Here is a 17755-nt window from a genome sequence, read left to right as displayed (position 1 = left end):
ATGTTGAAGGCTCTTGATAGAGAGGGAGTTTACGGGAGTTTAGAAAGACTTTAAGAACTCTACTTGACAGATATAGGCAAATAATTCAGTGAATCACTTGTATGTAAGAGTTAAATTCCTGAGAACAGAAGTAAGGTTGGGTCTGAGAGAGCAGGCATCAGATTACGGAAGAAATACTACAACAGCTGACATAGATTCATCACACAGATGTCCCGGGGAAAAGCCCAAGCGTCCCAACTTGAAGGCAACCAACTGTACTGCTCTGACTCAGAAAAACATGCTTGTAGAAGTTCCTAGAATCACTGCTAAAGCTGCAAACTTGTCAGCAATAAGCTGAAGTCACTAGATTTTATTATATCCGATAGACTTGCTATTCAAAGCTATTAGCTCGTCAGCTTTGCGCGGATTAGAGTCTAACCCAAACTTGACGATAATGTCAATCTTAGATACTTGAGTAATATAAACTTGTAATAAGTAAAGCCCCACTGATGCTGAATTATTCTGATACACTTGAACTGCCTTTGTAATCTTACAGATTAATTTAGTTAATAATAGCTACCCAAGTAGTTTGCATACTCTTACTGTTGAATATTAAGATTCTGCTAATTGTATCATAAATTGCTTCTTGTTAATAAAGAAATGATAGTTCATTAGATCTAAAGTCTAACTTCCTTTTTGATCACTTTGGCAAGAGTAGGTTAATTCATTCACTGGTCGCTCACATGTAGCCTAATGGAGAGTTGAAAGTTTAAATATTAATATAATTTGGACTGGTTGAGGCAAGACGATTTAAGCAAGCTAAATTTAGGCATATATTACTTCCCCAGACATGGACGGTTAATTTTCAGACAGTGTTTTGATGATGAGTTAGAAGTGAAGGAGTTGTCTGGTAACCTTAGATTGATAGTCCTTACAAGGGTTATTGGTTCTTGCATCATGAAAGAAGTAACTTTTTTTAAACTCTGAAAAATTACAAATTTACATGGAGTTAGAGAGTGCTGTTCTACTAGAGACAGCAGTCCAGACAGTTAACAGCCAGTCCTCATCAATCACCTAATCGGCTTCTCGGCCATAATTGGAACATTTGTTTTAGAAAAAGGCGCGATAGAAACAAAAACCCATAATCAACACGTCATGGTGCTACTAGATTCTGTTATTAGATATAAAACATTTTAGATGACTACTACTCTAGTCAGGTACCACCAGCAGTAAGGTAATGCACAAATATTGTAAGGTAACAATGAACGAAATAACATTGTTACTAAATATTAAATATTATTCACACAATCATACCAAATTATGCATGGAGAACTTCTCCAAATATGGTTTGTTCTCTCTCTCATTTTCTTCAGAACTAGTCTTACTTGTAACAGAAGTTCTCCCTCCTGAAGATCATCTCCTTGTCTAGGTGCTATACTGTTTTCATGGCTGGCATTCCCATTTGATTTCAAAGTAACTGGAGAAACAAAAGGAGAACCATATTTACAGATATAAAACTCAAATGTTGTGAGATAAGGAAAATGAAACCATTTTGAACAATACCGATTGTGAGTGGCATGGCCCCTTTATTCTTTCAAATAGAGTCATCTAGGTAAATTTGGTTTCTCGTGCAATTAGAGAAGTCTACAACAAAACTTTAGATTTTTACCCCCAAACATTCAGCACACGTTATAATCATAACATTTCAGTAAATAACCTGGACAAGATGAAGCCATGTGCACCCTAAACCCCAACACACAAGATAAAAATGACAGATTACTAATCTTAAAGGAACATCCAGAATTATTACCTTCATGAGAATACTTGTGATTTGGGTCCATCCCACAAAGTGATAAGCAACAGAGATGTAGGCCGGAATTTTGCCAGCACTCAGAGTGTGGGTTTGGAGGCGGGACCGCTGTCAAAATCGCAAAGATTGACAGCGGGTAGGAAACCGGCTATCAACCCGCCTCCAAGCAATCTTCCCAAGTGTCGGGTCCCCGATTTGCACATGGACCCAATGGCTAGCGGCGGGAAGAGGATTATAGCCACTTAACAACTGTCAAGTACCCGTTAACAGGCGGTTAACAGGCTCTTATTCAATTTTGCTGCTTCTGCCTCGGGTTTCCCGACGTCCGGTCACCACGCCAGTGTGGCGTGTTGTGAGTCTGCTGTATTGTGAGTCTGCTGTAATGTTTCTGCATTGATGACAACTGCAGAAGTGGTGTGAAGGATCTAGTGGTGCACTGGTGAGTTTCAGAGGTAAGAAAATGTTGGAAAAATCATTTTTAATGCATTTACACTTTTCTGTAGGTAACAAAATTGAATTGGATGTCTAGTCCCACCTCAGTGGGAGAACCTCTCTCACCAGTGACAGATCGCTTTTGTAACCTCACCTGCAGCTGCTATCTGTTCTAGCCTAAGCAGGGAGTTACTGGAGCACCTGGGTGCTGGAGCTCACCTTTGTACAGTCATTGTCAGTGTTTGCAGCACCTCAATGCTATCAACCACTGAGAAATGAGCTGTCAAAAAAAAGTTGTGTGGAGTCCCTTTAAGAAAACCAGTAGATGACGCATCATCAAATGATGTCATCTGACCAGCTTCCTCTTAATTGGCCAGCAAGCCCGCAGGGCGGGCGTAACAAGGTCAATCAACATAAAATCCCATCCGTGGGCTGGATGCAGTTGGGGGCGGGACTGGAACCCGGAAATCAGCTGACCCGCTCCCAAGCCGTATCCAATGACAAAATCGCGGCCGTAGTCTTGTTTAATAAAGTTCATAAAAATTGGCTTCCAAACTTTGACAAGGTCAAAACCATTTACCCAAGGCACCTTTTCGTTATTTTCAAACAGCCTAATTAGTCCTGGTTGTAACTGTGTCTACACTTTATATACTCAGCATGGTTAAGAATTGGCCTGAGGTTATGAACACCACAAACCATCAACTTTTTTTTCCTTCTGTATCCTAGATGTCGGATTAAGATCCCTTCTTTCAGCGTCACTTCATTCAACCTCAGTGCAATCCGCTTTTACTTAAAGAAATTTTTTTACGGTTTTTGTATTTTTTGCTTCAGGTTCTCATTATGGGTATTTGCAGTGAAGAAAACATTGTTTGAAGGGTTTAAAAACAAAATGGGTACATTTTCTGGTCGCAGTTCTGAAGTATCATTCATGAGTTTTCAGAAAGGCTGACCTCATGGAATCTTGAGTAAGTATATTTATTGCAAGCTTCAAAGTTAGATTAGGTATGGTGCTGGGAGCTCGTTTCGAAGGTGACAACATTTCACGTGGAGCAGCTGTTAAAGGGGCACTGCTGTAGCCTCCAAATCTAGCAATTCATTTAGTTGCATGGAGGAGAGGAGAACTGCCCCATTTTAGAATGCAGCACTTGAGCTTCTGCCAGAGCAAGTGCTGGATATGAGGGCTGTCCCCTCCAAGGCAGGCAAATGAGCACCCCTTCCCTCACCCCCCACTCCCAAAAAGGAGAGCTGGCCACAATGCATGGGAGACTCTGGTGGTCTCTAGCATTCCTAGGAGCTGGAAGCTGAAGGGACATCACGGTAAGATTATCCAGCATTTGCTTACATAAAGACAGATTGACAAACTGAGTTAAGTATACTATTGATGGGATGAATGTTCTTGCATTTTTTTTCCCTCACGTGAAAGGAGTTTCAGCAAAGCGGAAGTATTTCCCAGTGGACATGAGCCTACTGCACTTTGGCAATCTCATGCAGAGGCCTTGACTTTTCTGATATGGGCTGTTTAAAAATTAAACTGGCACACTAGGGGTTACTCTACTCTGCATCTGGCTTTACCATATTTCACCTGGGATTGCTTAATATCAACCCAGAGTGATAAAAATAGAAAGGTGTTCCATTCCAAAACTCACCTTCACAAAACATTTTGTGCATGCACAAATTAGCTTTAATTAGGAATATCATTTCAAAACTATTACTCTACATACATAGTGCAAAAAAGGAGAGTTCACAGATAACCTAGCTGGGATGAGCAGCTGCAGATGTCAGCACAAAATACGGGACTGAATTCATGAAAGGAAATCTCCATTTTAGCTGCATTAATTAAAACATTTTGATCTCTAGCTACAAAACTATATTTGTTGCAAATTTATAGCTGGATTACAGTAATATTTTTGCAAATGTTCACTCTTAGGATACTACTTATAAATTTAACTCCTCCTCCCACCCAGTCTTGTATTGCAGACCGCAGCAGGTCTAAAATGAACAAAAATCCTTATTCAGATGTACAATACAAATCATTACAACTTGGGCAAACTGGACCCAACAAAACAGTTTGGAAAATGGTTTACAGCCAGTGTGCTCAAAACCCTCCTGTGTAACTGCAAACTTCCTAAATCTTACAGATTCAGAAGCAGAAATAGTCCTAAACCAAAGCACTAATTCTGAGCAAAGTGTTTCCTCATCATAAAATTAGAAAACTTGTAAATTCAATAATTTGCATCAGGCTAAAATAAACAACACTCCGTGCTTTATGGTGCTTGAAATGAAAACTCCAAGACTGGACAGTATTTAGCATTAATCAGAGCACGAGCTGAACCGAAGAGTGTAAATGCTGCGAGAGCACATTTAGTTTGGATCAGAGGTTGCGATGCAGTATAAATGTAACTTATGACTTAGTGTCTTTCAGCAGTACTTTATGGTAATAGTTCCGCCCATTGTTCCCTTGCAGCAACAAGGCAGGAAGTAGGAAACCCATTAGTTCTCCTTCTCTATCTACACATTTATACACCATTTAACAGAAGTGCAAACTGATATGAAAGTTCTAACCATCACAGATACGCATCACAGCTGTTCAGAATAGTGAGGGAGAAAATTCACTATAGAATGTTTTTCCTGCTGCTTTGTTTAAACCACTGGATGGTTTTGGATCTTTATTCCTTTTGGGAGGTTGAAGTTATGTATGCACATCATTTCTCCAAAACTCCAAACTACTTATTTTCTGATTGGAAATTGTGTTTTTGAAGTTCAAAAGTTCTGTGAATGAGAATTTGTAATAAGGAAACCTTAAAAAAAATAAAGAACGGATCACAAAAAAGTCACTATGTCTGGTTGTGCAGTTATGAAGGCAAACTTTATAAGCCCAATCAAAAGTAGAGGGGAGACGATCAGTTTTCTCCTGCTGCACCTATCTTGGTTCTCCCACAAACAAAGAGATGGAAGCTTTCACATAGACTTCAGAGAAAGGAGGTGGCAATTCTGTGAGAGCCATGTCTCGTACTCACTATCCTCACTTAAATCCATTACATAAGTTGCCAAACCAAGATAAAGGGGAAGGGGAAATTGGATAATTTCACATATGCATAACTATCCAGTACTTATGTAAACTAAGCTTTCCACAAGTGAAAGAAATGTAAACAAGTGTGATGTTCAACATAACAATTACTGTATTATTCCTAACACTTACAAGTCTAAGTACATTACCTATGAATGAGGTATATACATTTATTCATATTTTTATACCACTCCAAGCTGAATGATTCAGAATACTCTACAAGAAAGAGATGTAGAAGTGAAAGGAATTGTAGGGGGAGCAGGGAGAGGGGGGAAGGAAAGGGAGAGAGAAAATGACTAAAGCCATTTTATGAGGGAAGGAAGAAATACAAATACCAAGATATGGTGGTTTGGGAAGAACAGGACAAGAGAATGATGGCTGAAAGTATGACCTCTGGAGCGAAGGGGCAGAGGAATGAACAGTTATCTAACGTCAGAAGAACAAATGATGCAGGCAGGGACATATAGAAGATGAGTTCCCATGTAAGATGGCGCAAGTTCAGAGAGGGATTTGAAATCAACACACTGGGGCAGAGGGAGCTATTGGACCTTGGTGTGCAAAACTTTTTGTGGGAAACAGTCACAGAATCCTGGATTAGCTGATGATGATAAAATGTGGAGACAAGGAAGCAGGCAAGGATAGCGCTTGGAAATCATTCCTTCAAGTGAAGAAGGCATGAATGTGGATTTCAGCAATGTTGGGGATGAGATAAGGGAGTAGGCAGGCAATATTCCAGCAGTAAAATGCAGTCTTGTTAATGGAATGGATATTCAGTATACAGCTCAATGTTGAACAAAAGGTGGATGTTGTGCACTATTGGGTTCAGCCTGAGCATGCAGCTGAGGTACATAAGAACATAAGAAATAGGAGCAGGAGTAGGCCAATCGGCCCCTCAAGCCTGCTCCACCATTCAATAAGATCATGGCTGATCTGATCCTAACCTCAAATCTTCTATCACTCTGCATCCACCCGAACCTATGTGATCTCCCGGGAGAGGCGAAAAACCAGATAAAGACCCAATGGCCAATTTGGGAGAAACAAATCTGGGAAATTCCTCTCCGACCCATCTAGGCGATCGAAATTCTTCCAGGAGATCACTCTGTCCCTATATGCTTCCAGATACTGGAAAAAGTTGAACTGGATGGCTTTAACTCTTTCAGGAGTTGGTATCACAGATCACAGAATCTACAGTGCAGATAGAGGCCATTTCGGCCCATCGAGCCTGCACCGACACATATCCCACCCTATCCCCGCAACCCCACGTATTTAATCCCCTAACACTAAGGGTCAATTTATCATAGCCAAATCAACCTAACCTGCACATCTTTGGACTGTGGGAGGAAACCCACGCAGACACGGGGAGAATGTGCAAACTCCACACAGACAGTCGCCCGAGGCCAGATTTGAACCCGGGTCCCTGGCGCTGTGAGGCAACAGTGCTAACCACTATGCCACCGTGCCCCCCTTGACAATAGAATATTCTAGAACAGCTCTAGAATCAATGGTGATAGCATAAACACCAAGTTGGGTGTTATGTGAATATGTATGAAAGTTGACTTCCTTTTCAAAAACTTAACCAATTCCTTTTTAAAATGACGTTATAGTGTCTGGTTCAATAGCAATTAGTAGCAACCAGCGGAAACAATCATTCATGAATGACTTTCTTAAAATTTTTCAGAATTTTAAAAACGTCCATTAGATTCCCCCTTCTCTGTTGCAGTGACTAACATTTAGGAAGTATTTATTCAAAAGTATACATAACTTCTCATTTCTGATATTCTTGCAGTACTCTTTCCATGGCTCTATCCTTTCCATAATGGGGTACCTAGGATATTCCGACCCCCACGGGTGTGTACGCACCCGTAGGCGCCTCGCAATTGCCGGTTTCAGGCATGTGAAGCGCATGCGCTAAAACCTGGTACTTCAGATCTGTCAAGAATTCTCTTGACAGATCATCCGCCTGCCTGGGAGATGGGCCTCTGCAGGTGGAGAGTTCCACTTTCTGCACAACCTCCGCCCGCTGAAATCCTTTAAAAATCTTACGCCTGGTAAAAGCGGCGTAAGGCCTGCTTTTACCAGCATAAGAGTTTAAAAAAAATAAAAAAATATTTTTTTCCCCCCACTCATTTATAATTTAAAAATACTTTTAAAAAAGGTAAGTTTATTTTTAGCCTCGTAAAAAACTTTAATAATTTTTTCAAAAAATTAAATGTTTAAAATATTTAATTTAATGTAATTTTAACTCATTTTAAATACGTGATGTTTTTAAAAAATGTATTTATTGTTTGTGTGTTTAAGTGATCCCCATTCATACTTTTGACAGCTCTCTGCGGAGAGACCTGTCAAAAGTGTGCAGGGGGATTCCCTTCTTTGATTGGTTCCCCATGGCCCACGTGATCCCAGGGACGCTTGCGAACTGCATGCGCCCCATGGCATTTTGTAGAGCAGAGGCCCAGGATCGGAAGTCTCGGGACCTATGGAGCCAGCAGGTAAATTCGTAGATTTTTTCCCGATCGGAGGCATTTCACAGAGCGGGATGGTGCCAGCAGCGGAGTCAGGACCCGCCACCAACAGCAAAATCCCGGCCTATGTTCTTTAAAAGTATAATGAACTTGTCTCGGCTGCTTACAAAAAAAATGGAATTTCCATTAATCCTGACCACTGGAACAACTGAAGTGTTAGTATAAATGGAGCATATAAAAACAATGCAGTAAATCATTAATATAATCCATGGATGTTACTAACTGGAAAAAGACCGCTGGTATGAATTGCAGTAATTTTTGTGCTAAAAGCAGATAGTGAATCATCAACATCATCATTAACAACATTACCAATGTCAAAATGTCAACATTTGCATCAATATCAACAACTTGAATTTATATAGCGTCTTTAATACAGAAAAACATCCCAAGGTGTTTCAAAGAGGTGCAATATAAACATACACCAAGCCAAAGTGCGAGAGATTAGGAGGAATGAACAAAACCTTGGTCAGAGGTGGAATAACCTCATCAACCACTTGGCCTGGAGAGGTATACAATCTGACTGTACATCACTCCACGATTTATTTTTGACAACATGGGTAAACCAAGGCTTTCCATGCTATTACTTGCACCTCTTATTTACACTGCAGATTGTAAGAAACAATTGAACTGGAGAAAATACTGCATTAACTACTTTCTGCATTGAGTCAGGTTATTAGCCTGAGTTAATTTTGATCTGTAAATGAAAGTGCCATTCTTTACATACAGATTGGCAAGGATTTGCCTCCACAATTTTATCTCAGCATGGCAATTCAATGGCCCCTTATTTTACAAGGCTTCTTCTTCTTAAGCCATCCCTTGGGAACCGAGGATGACTTGCTTCCACATTAAAAATGAGTTTGCAGGTGACTGATGAGTCCAATGTGGGACCTACAGTCTCTGTCACAGGTGGGGCAGACGGTGGTTGAAGGGGCGGGTGGGTGGGGTGCTTGGGTTGACGTGCGCTCCTTGCGCTTGGTTTCCGCTTGCTCCCGGCGAAGAGACTCGAGGCGTTCGGCGCCTTCCTAGATGCTTCTCCTCCACTTTGTGCGGTCTTGGGCCAGGGATTCCCAGGTGTCGGTGGGGATGTTACACTTTTTCAAGGAGGCTTTGAGGGTGACCTTGAAGCATTTCCTTTGCTCACCTGGGGCTCTCTTGCCGCTACTTACAATGTCAAGAGCTTGACTGAACCATGACGGTGCATTATCTCCAGCTGCAAAGGTAAATAGCTGCCACTTTCCTTGAGCCCTCCATTTTAATTCTGGCTACAAGTCAGCTGAGCTCTCAGCTTGTCTCTATAGGCCAACAATACACTTCTGAGCTTCATCCCCTTACGCCCCCACCTCAATTAATTTCGGGCTCGGCACCATGTTGAGCTCTTTTTCCGCCGCCTTCATCTCCGTGCCCACTTCTCTGGCCAGGAGTCTTCCCCCCGCACGGTTGACCCTTTCTCCCGCTTTCAGAATTCTCGTTCTACCTGGCCCCCTCCCCCTAGCCTCTTACCCTCTCTAGATCTTTTCATTGCTAACTGCCGCCATGACATCAGCCGTCTCCATTTCTCTGCTCCCCTCACTCACTTCAACCTACCTCCCTCTGAACTTGCAGCACTCCATTCTCTCAAATCCAACCCCGACATGGTCATTAAACCTGCTGACAAGGGTGGTGCTGTTGTTGTTTGGCGAACCGACCTCTACCTAGCAGAAGCTGAACGCCAACTCTCCGACAGCTCCTCCTACCTCCACCTGGACCATGACCCCACTACCGAACATCAAACCACCGTTTCCAAGACTGTCACTGACCTCATCTCCTCTGGAGATCTTCCCCCCGCTGCCACCAACCTCATAGTTCCCCAACCCCGCACAGCCCGCTTCTACCTCCTTCCCAAGATCCACAAACAGGACTGCCCTGGTAGACCCATCGTTTCAACCTATTCTTGCCCCACGGAACTTATCTCTTCCTATCTCGACTCTATCTTTTCTCCTTGTCCAGTCTCTTCCCACCTACATCCACGACTCTTCTGACGCCCTCCACCACTTTAACAGTTTCCAGTTTCCTGGCCCCAACCGCTTCCTTTTCACCATGGACGTACAATCCCTCTACACCTTCATCCCCCACCAGGATGGCCTGAGGGCACTCTGCTTCTTCCTTGAACAGAGGCCCAACCAGTCCCCATCCACCACCACCCTCCTCCGCCTGGCTGAACTTGTTCTCACATTGAACAACTTCTCCTTTAACTCCACTCATTTCCTCCAAATTAAAGGTTGTTGCTATGGGTACCCGCATGGGTCCTAGCTATGCCTGCCTTTTCATGGGATATGTGGAACACTCTTTGTTCCAGTCCTACTCGGGTCCCCTCCCTCACCTCTTTTTCCAGTACATTGATGACTGTATCGGTGCCGTTTCCTGCTCTCGCCCTGAACCAGACAATTTCATTCACTTTGCCTCCAATTTCCACCCTTCCCTCACCTTCACATGGTCCATCTCCAACTCTTCCCTTCCCTTCCTCGACTTCTCCGTCTCCATCTCTGGGGATAGGTTATTGACCAACATTCACTACAAGCCCACTGACTCCCACAGCTACCTGGACTACACTTCCTCCCACCCTGCCTCCTGTAAGGACTCTATTCCATTCTCCCAATTTCTCCATCTCCGCCGCATCTGCTCGGACGATGCCACCTTCCACACCAGTGCTTCCGACATGTCTTCCTTTTTCCTCAACTGAGGATTCCCCTCTATCATGGTTGACACGGCCCTCGACCATGTCCGTTCTATCTCCCGCACTTCTGCTCTCACCCCTACCCCTCCCTCCCGGAACCACGATAGGGTTCTCCTTGTCCTCACTTTTCACCTCACCCTACCAGCCTTCACATTCAATGGATCATCCTCCACCATTTCCGCCACCTCCAATGTGATCCCACCACCAAACGCATCTTCCCCTCCCCTCCCCTTTCAGCATTCCGTAAGGACCGCTCCCTCCGAGACACCCTAGTCCACTCCTCTATCACCCCCAGCACCCCTTCCCCTTCGCCCGGCACCTTCCCGTGCAAGCGCAGGAGATGCAACACATGCCCTTATACCTCCCCCCTACCCACTGTTCAGGGCCCCAAACACCCCTTCCAGGTGAAACAGCGATTTACTTGTACTTCTTGCAATCTAGTATACTGTATTCGCTGCTCACGATGTGGTCTCCTCTACATTGGGGAGACCAAACGCAGACTGGGTGACTGCTTTGCGAAACACCTCCGTTCAGTCCGTAAGGGTGACCCCGAGCTTCAGGTCGCCTGTCATTTCAATTCACCACCCCATTCCCACTCGGACCTCACCGTCCTTGGCCTCTTGCATTGTTCCACGGAAACCCAGCGTAAGCTCGAGGAACAGCACCTCATCTTCCGATTAGGCACTTTACAGCCTTCCGGACTCAATATCGAGTTCAACAATTTCAGATCATAACCTCGGCCCCTATTACATTTTTATACATTTTTATATATTTTTTATCCACACCTTTGTTTTGGCCCTTCCCCCTTTTTTTCTCTCCCACATGGCAGCTGTCTCTCATTCTGCCAGCGCATTTCACACTTCACACAGCATCCATTAATAAGCATCTAGAGCTGTCTTTTGTCTCCACTAGTCCTATCACCATCTCGTCTCGTCTTGAATACCTCTTGATGTCTCTTCACTTCTCTTTTGTTCTTTCATCCCCATTTCCTAGCCCCCAAACTGGTCTTTTAATCTGTTTCATTTCCTGTGTTCTCTCTCAGTCCTTACGAAGGGTTTCGACCTGAAACGTTGACTCTATTTCTCTCTCCACGGATGTTGCCTGGCCTGCTGAGTTTTTCCAGCATTTTCTGTTGTTATTTCGGATTTCCAGCATCCGCAGTATTTTGCTATCATACTAATACACTTCTGACATTGCTAACCTCTACAGTCTTCCTCTGACATGAGGAAAGGTTCTGGCTGGAATGACAAAGTTGTGAACATGATTTACTAACTCATTGTGCATAAGATTTGAGCAATTGCTGAATCTACCCCACAATTTGAACAGGACAACTGAGCAACAATGGAAATAAGCACAATTACATAATTGCTTCTGTAATGCAAAAAAAAGTGAACTCAAGTCACTCATTTCAAAGTAACTGTTTCAAGAACGATACATAACTGGATGCTTTCATCTAACCGACAGCAGAATAGTGCAGAGTGATTTTAGGGAGGAGAAAACAAAAAGGTCATTTAAATCAAAGCTCAACAACCAAATTATTTTTAGTAGGCTGCATTTGTTAACCAGTCATGCATATCCTGAATCAACTTCCTTGCTGCACATTTCCACTGACCCCTGCCCATTTAGAAGGACAAAATACAAGAGAAGAATAAACCAGATTCAGCATTAAAGAAAATATAATAACTGATGTCAGTGAGGGTACAATCAACCCTATGATTAATTTTGCTTTAGATATTGTTGGCATTGATCAATTTTGAACCAAATCAAACAAAAAACATAATAACTGCTCTAGCAAGTCCTCAGCTGAGAATACAACCCAAATAACACAGATATCTATTGTTCCCACATCTTGTTGTCTAGCAACTGTAGTCGTATCCAAATCAACACTGTTAAATGTAAACACTGCTTAAGAACTAGTTAATCCTACGTGCAAAGACACCATGTGCACCAAAGAATGACAATGCAAACATTTGAGATATATATATATAAAAAATTCTAGTCGGTTATGATTGATTACCACAAGAGAGCCGCTGTAGGTCCTTAGTACTGTAGTGACATGTAGCTTGACAGTTTTCTTGGGGGGACTGGCATCAAAAAAAGTGCATAATGTAGTACAGTATTGGGAACAAATACACTGATCAATGTCATTACAGACAAGAGTTTAATAGAGTCTTTTGCTTTTAGCTATTTCAGTATTTAGTTCATAAAAGCATTTGGACTCATTACCAATTTCCTCCCTGTTATTTAATAACGCATATCCCTTTAGAAACAACTAGGTAATTGCAGAGCTGTAATTTTACTTAAAAAAAACCAAGAAAAACCTATTTTCTTCAGTTGAAAATCTATGAAAAAAGCGTTATAAAGTAGGGAATATTCAGCAAAACATAATGGACTAGAATTTACTGTAGCCGGCGAACGAACTTGCCCTTGCCTGTTTAATTTCCATGAGCACGGCAAGTTGCTGTTAGTGGGAGATGGAAATCGCACAGTGCGCTCTACAGGGCATCTAGGACCTGTATTAGCCTGTATTAAGTATCTCCTTAACAAATCAGATTGAAACATTGGTAATGAACAGCGCAGAGTCTGAACCAGGAAGTGCAAGTTATAATAGTGAATTCAATGTCAAAATTAGGTACAGACAACGAAAGAGAGGGAAAGAAAGACTGGATTGAGAGAAAAAAAGTAATAAAAAAGGTAATTTTTAAAATCTCCAACAATTAAAAACTGAAGGAATGAGACTCCACTCTTGCAAAAGTCAATTTTCAGAGCCAGAGAGGTTGTTTGGCAGTTATTCAGACTTACCACGCCTTTAAAACAAAAGGTACTTAGACTTACATTGATCAGACCTAATTTTCTGTGGCGTGTTTAGTCCGTAGCTACGGCGTCAGTAAAAGAACTTCACGCCGTTTAATACATTTGAATGGGGAGCCAGACAGCAACTTCTGGGTTTTTGCGTTTAACTGCCCATCTGAGCTTGCCTGAAGTTGCTATCCAATTTGCGCATCAATAACTGTTAGAACACAAGTATAATAACTAGGAGCCCTTGAGCCTGCTTCACCGTTCAGTAAGATCATGGCTGATCTTCGACCTCAACTTCACTTTCCTGCCCGATCTCCATATCCCTTGATTCCCCTCAAGTCAAAAAAACTATCTATCTCATCCTTGAATATACTCAACGATTCAGCATCCATAGCCCTTTGTGGTAGAGAATTCCCAAGATTCACAATCCTTTGAGTGAAGAAATTTCTCCTAATCTCAAGTCTTAAATGGCCATCCCCTTATCCTGAGACTATACCCCCTAGTTCTAGACTCTCCAGCCAGGGGAAAAAAACTCTCAGCATCTACCCTGTCAATCCCCCTCAGAATCTTATATGTTTCAATGAGCTCACCTCTCATTCTTCTAAACTCTAGAGAGTATAGGCCCTCATAGGACAACCCTCTCATACCAGGAAGCCATCTAGTGAACCTTCATTGCACCGCCTCTAACACAAGTATATCCTTCCTCAGTTAAGGAGACCAAAACTGTGCACAGTACTCCAGATGTGGTCTCACAAAGGCCCTGTACAATTGTAGCAGGACTTCCTTACTCCAACCCCCTTGCAATAAAGGCCAACATGCCATTTGCCTTCCTAATTGCTTGATGTACCTGCATGCATACTTTTAGTTTCCTGTACGAGGACACCTAAAGCCCTTTGAACACCAACTTTTAATAGTTTCTCACCATTTAAAAAATATTCTGTTTTTCTAGTCTTCCTACCAAAGTGAATAACCTCACATTTCCCCACATTATACTCCATCTGCCACCTTACTGCCTACTCACTTAACCTGATAATATCCCTTTGCAGACTGTGTCCTCCTCACAGCTTTGTGTCATCAGCAAATTTGGATACATTATACTTTGTCACTTCATCTAAGTCATTAATATAGATTGTAAATAGCTGAGGGCCAAGCACTGATCCTTACAGCACTCCACTAATTACAGCCTGCCAACCTGAAAATAACCTGTTTATCCCTACTCTTTGTTTTCTGTCCGTTAACCAGTCCTCTATTCTGGCTAATATATTACCACCAACTCCTTGAGCCCTTATCTTGCATAGCAACCTTTTATGTGGCACCTTATTGAATGCCTTTTGGAAATCCAAATATACTACATCCACTGGTTCCCCTTTATCTATCCTGATAGTTACATCCTCAAAAAACTCTCCAATAAATTTGTCAAACACTATTTCACTTTCATAAAACCGTGTTGACTCTGCCTAATCATATTATGATTTTCGAACTGCCCTGTTACCACTTCCTTAATAATGGATTCCGGCATTTTCCCCGACAACTGATGTCAGGCTAACTGGCCTGTAGTTCCCGGTTTTCTCACTCCCTCCTTTGTGGAACAGCAGGGTTACATTTGCTACCTTCCAATCCGCTGGTACTGTTTTAGAATCTAGGGAATTTTGGAAGATCACAACCAATGTATCCACTATCTCTGCAGCCACCTCTTTAAAACCCTAAGATGTGAGCCATCAGGTCCAGGGCATGTCAGCTTTTAGTCCCATTAGTTTCTCTAGTACATTTGATCTACTGATATTAATTACTTTAAGTTCCTCACTCGTATTAGCCCTTTGGTACCCCACTATTTTTTGTATGCTTTGTGTCTTGTACTGTGAAGACAATACAAAATATTTGTTTAAAGTCTCTGACATTTCCTTATTCCTCATTATAATTTCTTCTGTCTCAACCTCCAAGGGACCAACATTTATTTTTGCTACTCTCTTCCTTTTTACATACTTGTAGAAGCTCTTACAATCTGTTTTTATATTTCTTGCTAGCTTACTCTCACATTTCATTTTCTCCCTCATCATCAAGGTCATCCTTTGCTGTTTTCTAAAGCTCTCCCAATCCTCAGGCTTACTACTATTCTTCGCAACATTATAAGCCTCTTATTTTAATTTAATTCTCTCCTTAACTTCTTTAGTTAGACACAGATGGATCGCTTTTCCTGTGGCGTTTTTATTTCTCAGTGGAACGTATATTCATTGAGAATTTTGGAATATTTCTTTAAATGTTTGCCACTGCTTATCTATCAGCATACCTTTTAATCTAGTTTCCCAATATACCTTAGCCAATCACACCCCCCTCCCCATGCCTATGTAATTGGCTTTAAGTTTAAGACTCTAGTTTCAGATTTGAGTATTTCACTCTCAAACTCAACATAAAATTCTATCATATTATGATCACTCTGCCGCAGAGGATCCTTAACTATGAGATTACTAATTTACCCTGTCTCATTATACAATAGAAGATCTAAAATAGCCTGTTACTTGGTTGGTTCCACAACATATTGTTCTAGGAAACTGTCACAAATGCATTCCATGAACTTGTCCTACCATTGCCAATTTGATTTGCCCAGCCTATAAGATTAAAGTCCCCCACGATTATTGCATTACCTTTGATTGAAGCTCCTATTATTTCTTGATTAATACTCTGTCCAACAGTATAACTAGTGTTAGGGGTCCTATAAACTACTCCCACCAGTGTTATCTGCCCCTTGTCATTTCTTATCTCCACCCATACTAATTCTACTTCTTCATCTCTCAAGCCAAGATCCTTTCTCACTACTGTCCTTATGTCATCCTTTATTATCAGGGCTATTCCCCCGCCCCCACTCCTTCTCCATTCTACCTGTCTTTTCTAAACATCAAGGGGGAGAAATTCAGCATCACCCCATTTGGGGCACAATTATCGGCCGGGCGCAAAGTTTAGCTTTTAGTGGAATACATTTCTCTTGAACTCTATTGATTACCTTTTTTAAAGATTTCCCACCGTTTCTCTGTCTTTATTTTTCAAGATTTTCTCCCAGTTTACCTTCTTTAATTTCATCATGTACTCCATGTTGGACACCACTTGCAGGAAGCACTGAGGGGAAGAGGAGCACAGAATATATTCTGGGCAGAGGACTTCAATAGTCGTCACCAAGAATAGCTTGGTAGTACCACCAGTGACCGAGCTGGTCGAGTCCTGAAGTACACAGCTGCCAGACTGGGCTTGTATCAAGTGGTGAAAGAACCAACAAGAATGAACAACCTGGGATAGATTGAAAACAAATCCAGCAGCTTAAAACTGGGCATCCATGAAGCACTGTGGGCCATTAGCAGTAACACAATTGTATTCCACCACAATCTGGAACCTCATGGCTCAGCATATCTCTCACTCCTTCATTACGATCAAGGCAGATGGCCAACTCTAGTTCAATGAGGAGTGTAGAAGAGCATGCTGGGAACAGGCCAGGCGCACGTAAAAAGGTGTCAACCCTGTGAAGCTACAACATGCATGCTAAACAGCAAAAGCAGCATGCTATAAACAGAGGAAAGTGACCCCACAACCAATGGATCAGGTCAATGCCACAGCCAGTCATGAATGGCGGTGGACAATTAAGTAACTAACGGGAGGAGGCGGTGCCATGAACATACCGAGCCTCAATAGTGACTGAGCACAGCATGTGAGTGCAAAAGACATGGTTGAAGTATTTGCAAACATCTTCAGCCAGAAGCGCCGAGAGGATGATCTTTCTTGGCCTCTTCCGGAGGTTCCCACCATCACAGATGCCAGTCTTCAGCCAATTCGATTCACTCCACATGACATCACGAAATGGCTGAGTGCACTGAACACAGCAAAGCCATTGGGCGCTGACAACATCCCGGCTGTAGCACTGAAGATGTGAGCTCCAGAAATAGCCGCACTCCAGCACTAGCCGCGCTCCAGCCAAAGTGTTCGAGCATAGCTACAACACTGGCATCTACCAGACACTGTGGAAAATTGCCCAGATATGTTCTGTCCACAAAAAGAATGACAAATCCATCAGTCTACTCCAAAGGAGTCATCTACAGTGTTATCAAGTGATACTTACAATTACATGCACATCACTAAGGAGTACACTGCCGACCTCCAAAAGAATTCCACACTTACCTGGTGCGAGGTCCCCTGCGAAAACTTGCATTGTTTCTCTGCAGAGGCGCACTGTGTGCATAAGCCTACCCGAGATCACATAGGGTGGAGCGCCAATCAGGAAACAGAAATCGCCAATGCCCAGTATCAATCAAATTTTTAAATTAAACGGTGTGAACATTGATTTGAATTGATGACTTATCACTCCCACTGTAAATAATAATGATAATCATTATAACACTCAAGCTAAACTGGTACATATTTTTTTTTGTAAAATAAACCTGGATCTCTTG

At 42.3% G+C, this 17755-nt stretch overlaps 1 protein-coding gene across 2 annotated transcripts in view; it reads right to left on the bottom strand.

Moving 5' to 3' along the window:
- The window catches only part of LOC147117432 (aryl hydrocarbon receptor-like), a 239811-nt gene that overhangs the window by 122325 nt on the left and 99731 nt on the right, over positions 1-17755 (bottom strand). The window contains exons 1-2 of one of the 2 annotated variants that reach the window (XM_085988414.1): positions 4784-5265; positions 1365-1456 (exon numbers count right to left, since the gene is read on the bottom strand). In XM_085988414.1, the coding sequence (XP_085844540.1) occupies positions 1365-1456; positions 4784-4799 (108 nt within the window). In that variant the 5' untranslated portion in view covers positions 4800-5265. Of the gene's footprint in view, positions 1-1364; positions 1457-4783; positions 5266-17755 lie in introns of those variants that run through there. The other variant, XM_085988413.1, reaches the window with a different exon arrangement.

This window comes from Somniosus microcephalus, chromosome 5, assembly GCF_052327205.1.
Source record: "Somniosus microcephalus isolate GS21.2 chromosome 5, FLI_Smic_1.0, whole genome shotgun sequence".
Lineage (NCBI taxonomy): Eukaryota > Metazoa > Chordata > Chondrichthyes > Squaliformes > Somniosidae > Somniosus > Somniosus microcephalus.
The sequence above is the reverse complement of the archived record's forward strand: the minus strand, read 5'-3'. Positions and strand labels throughout refer to the sequence as shown.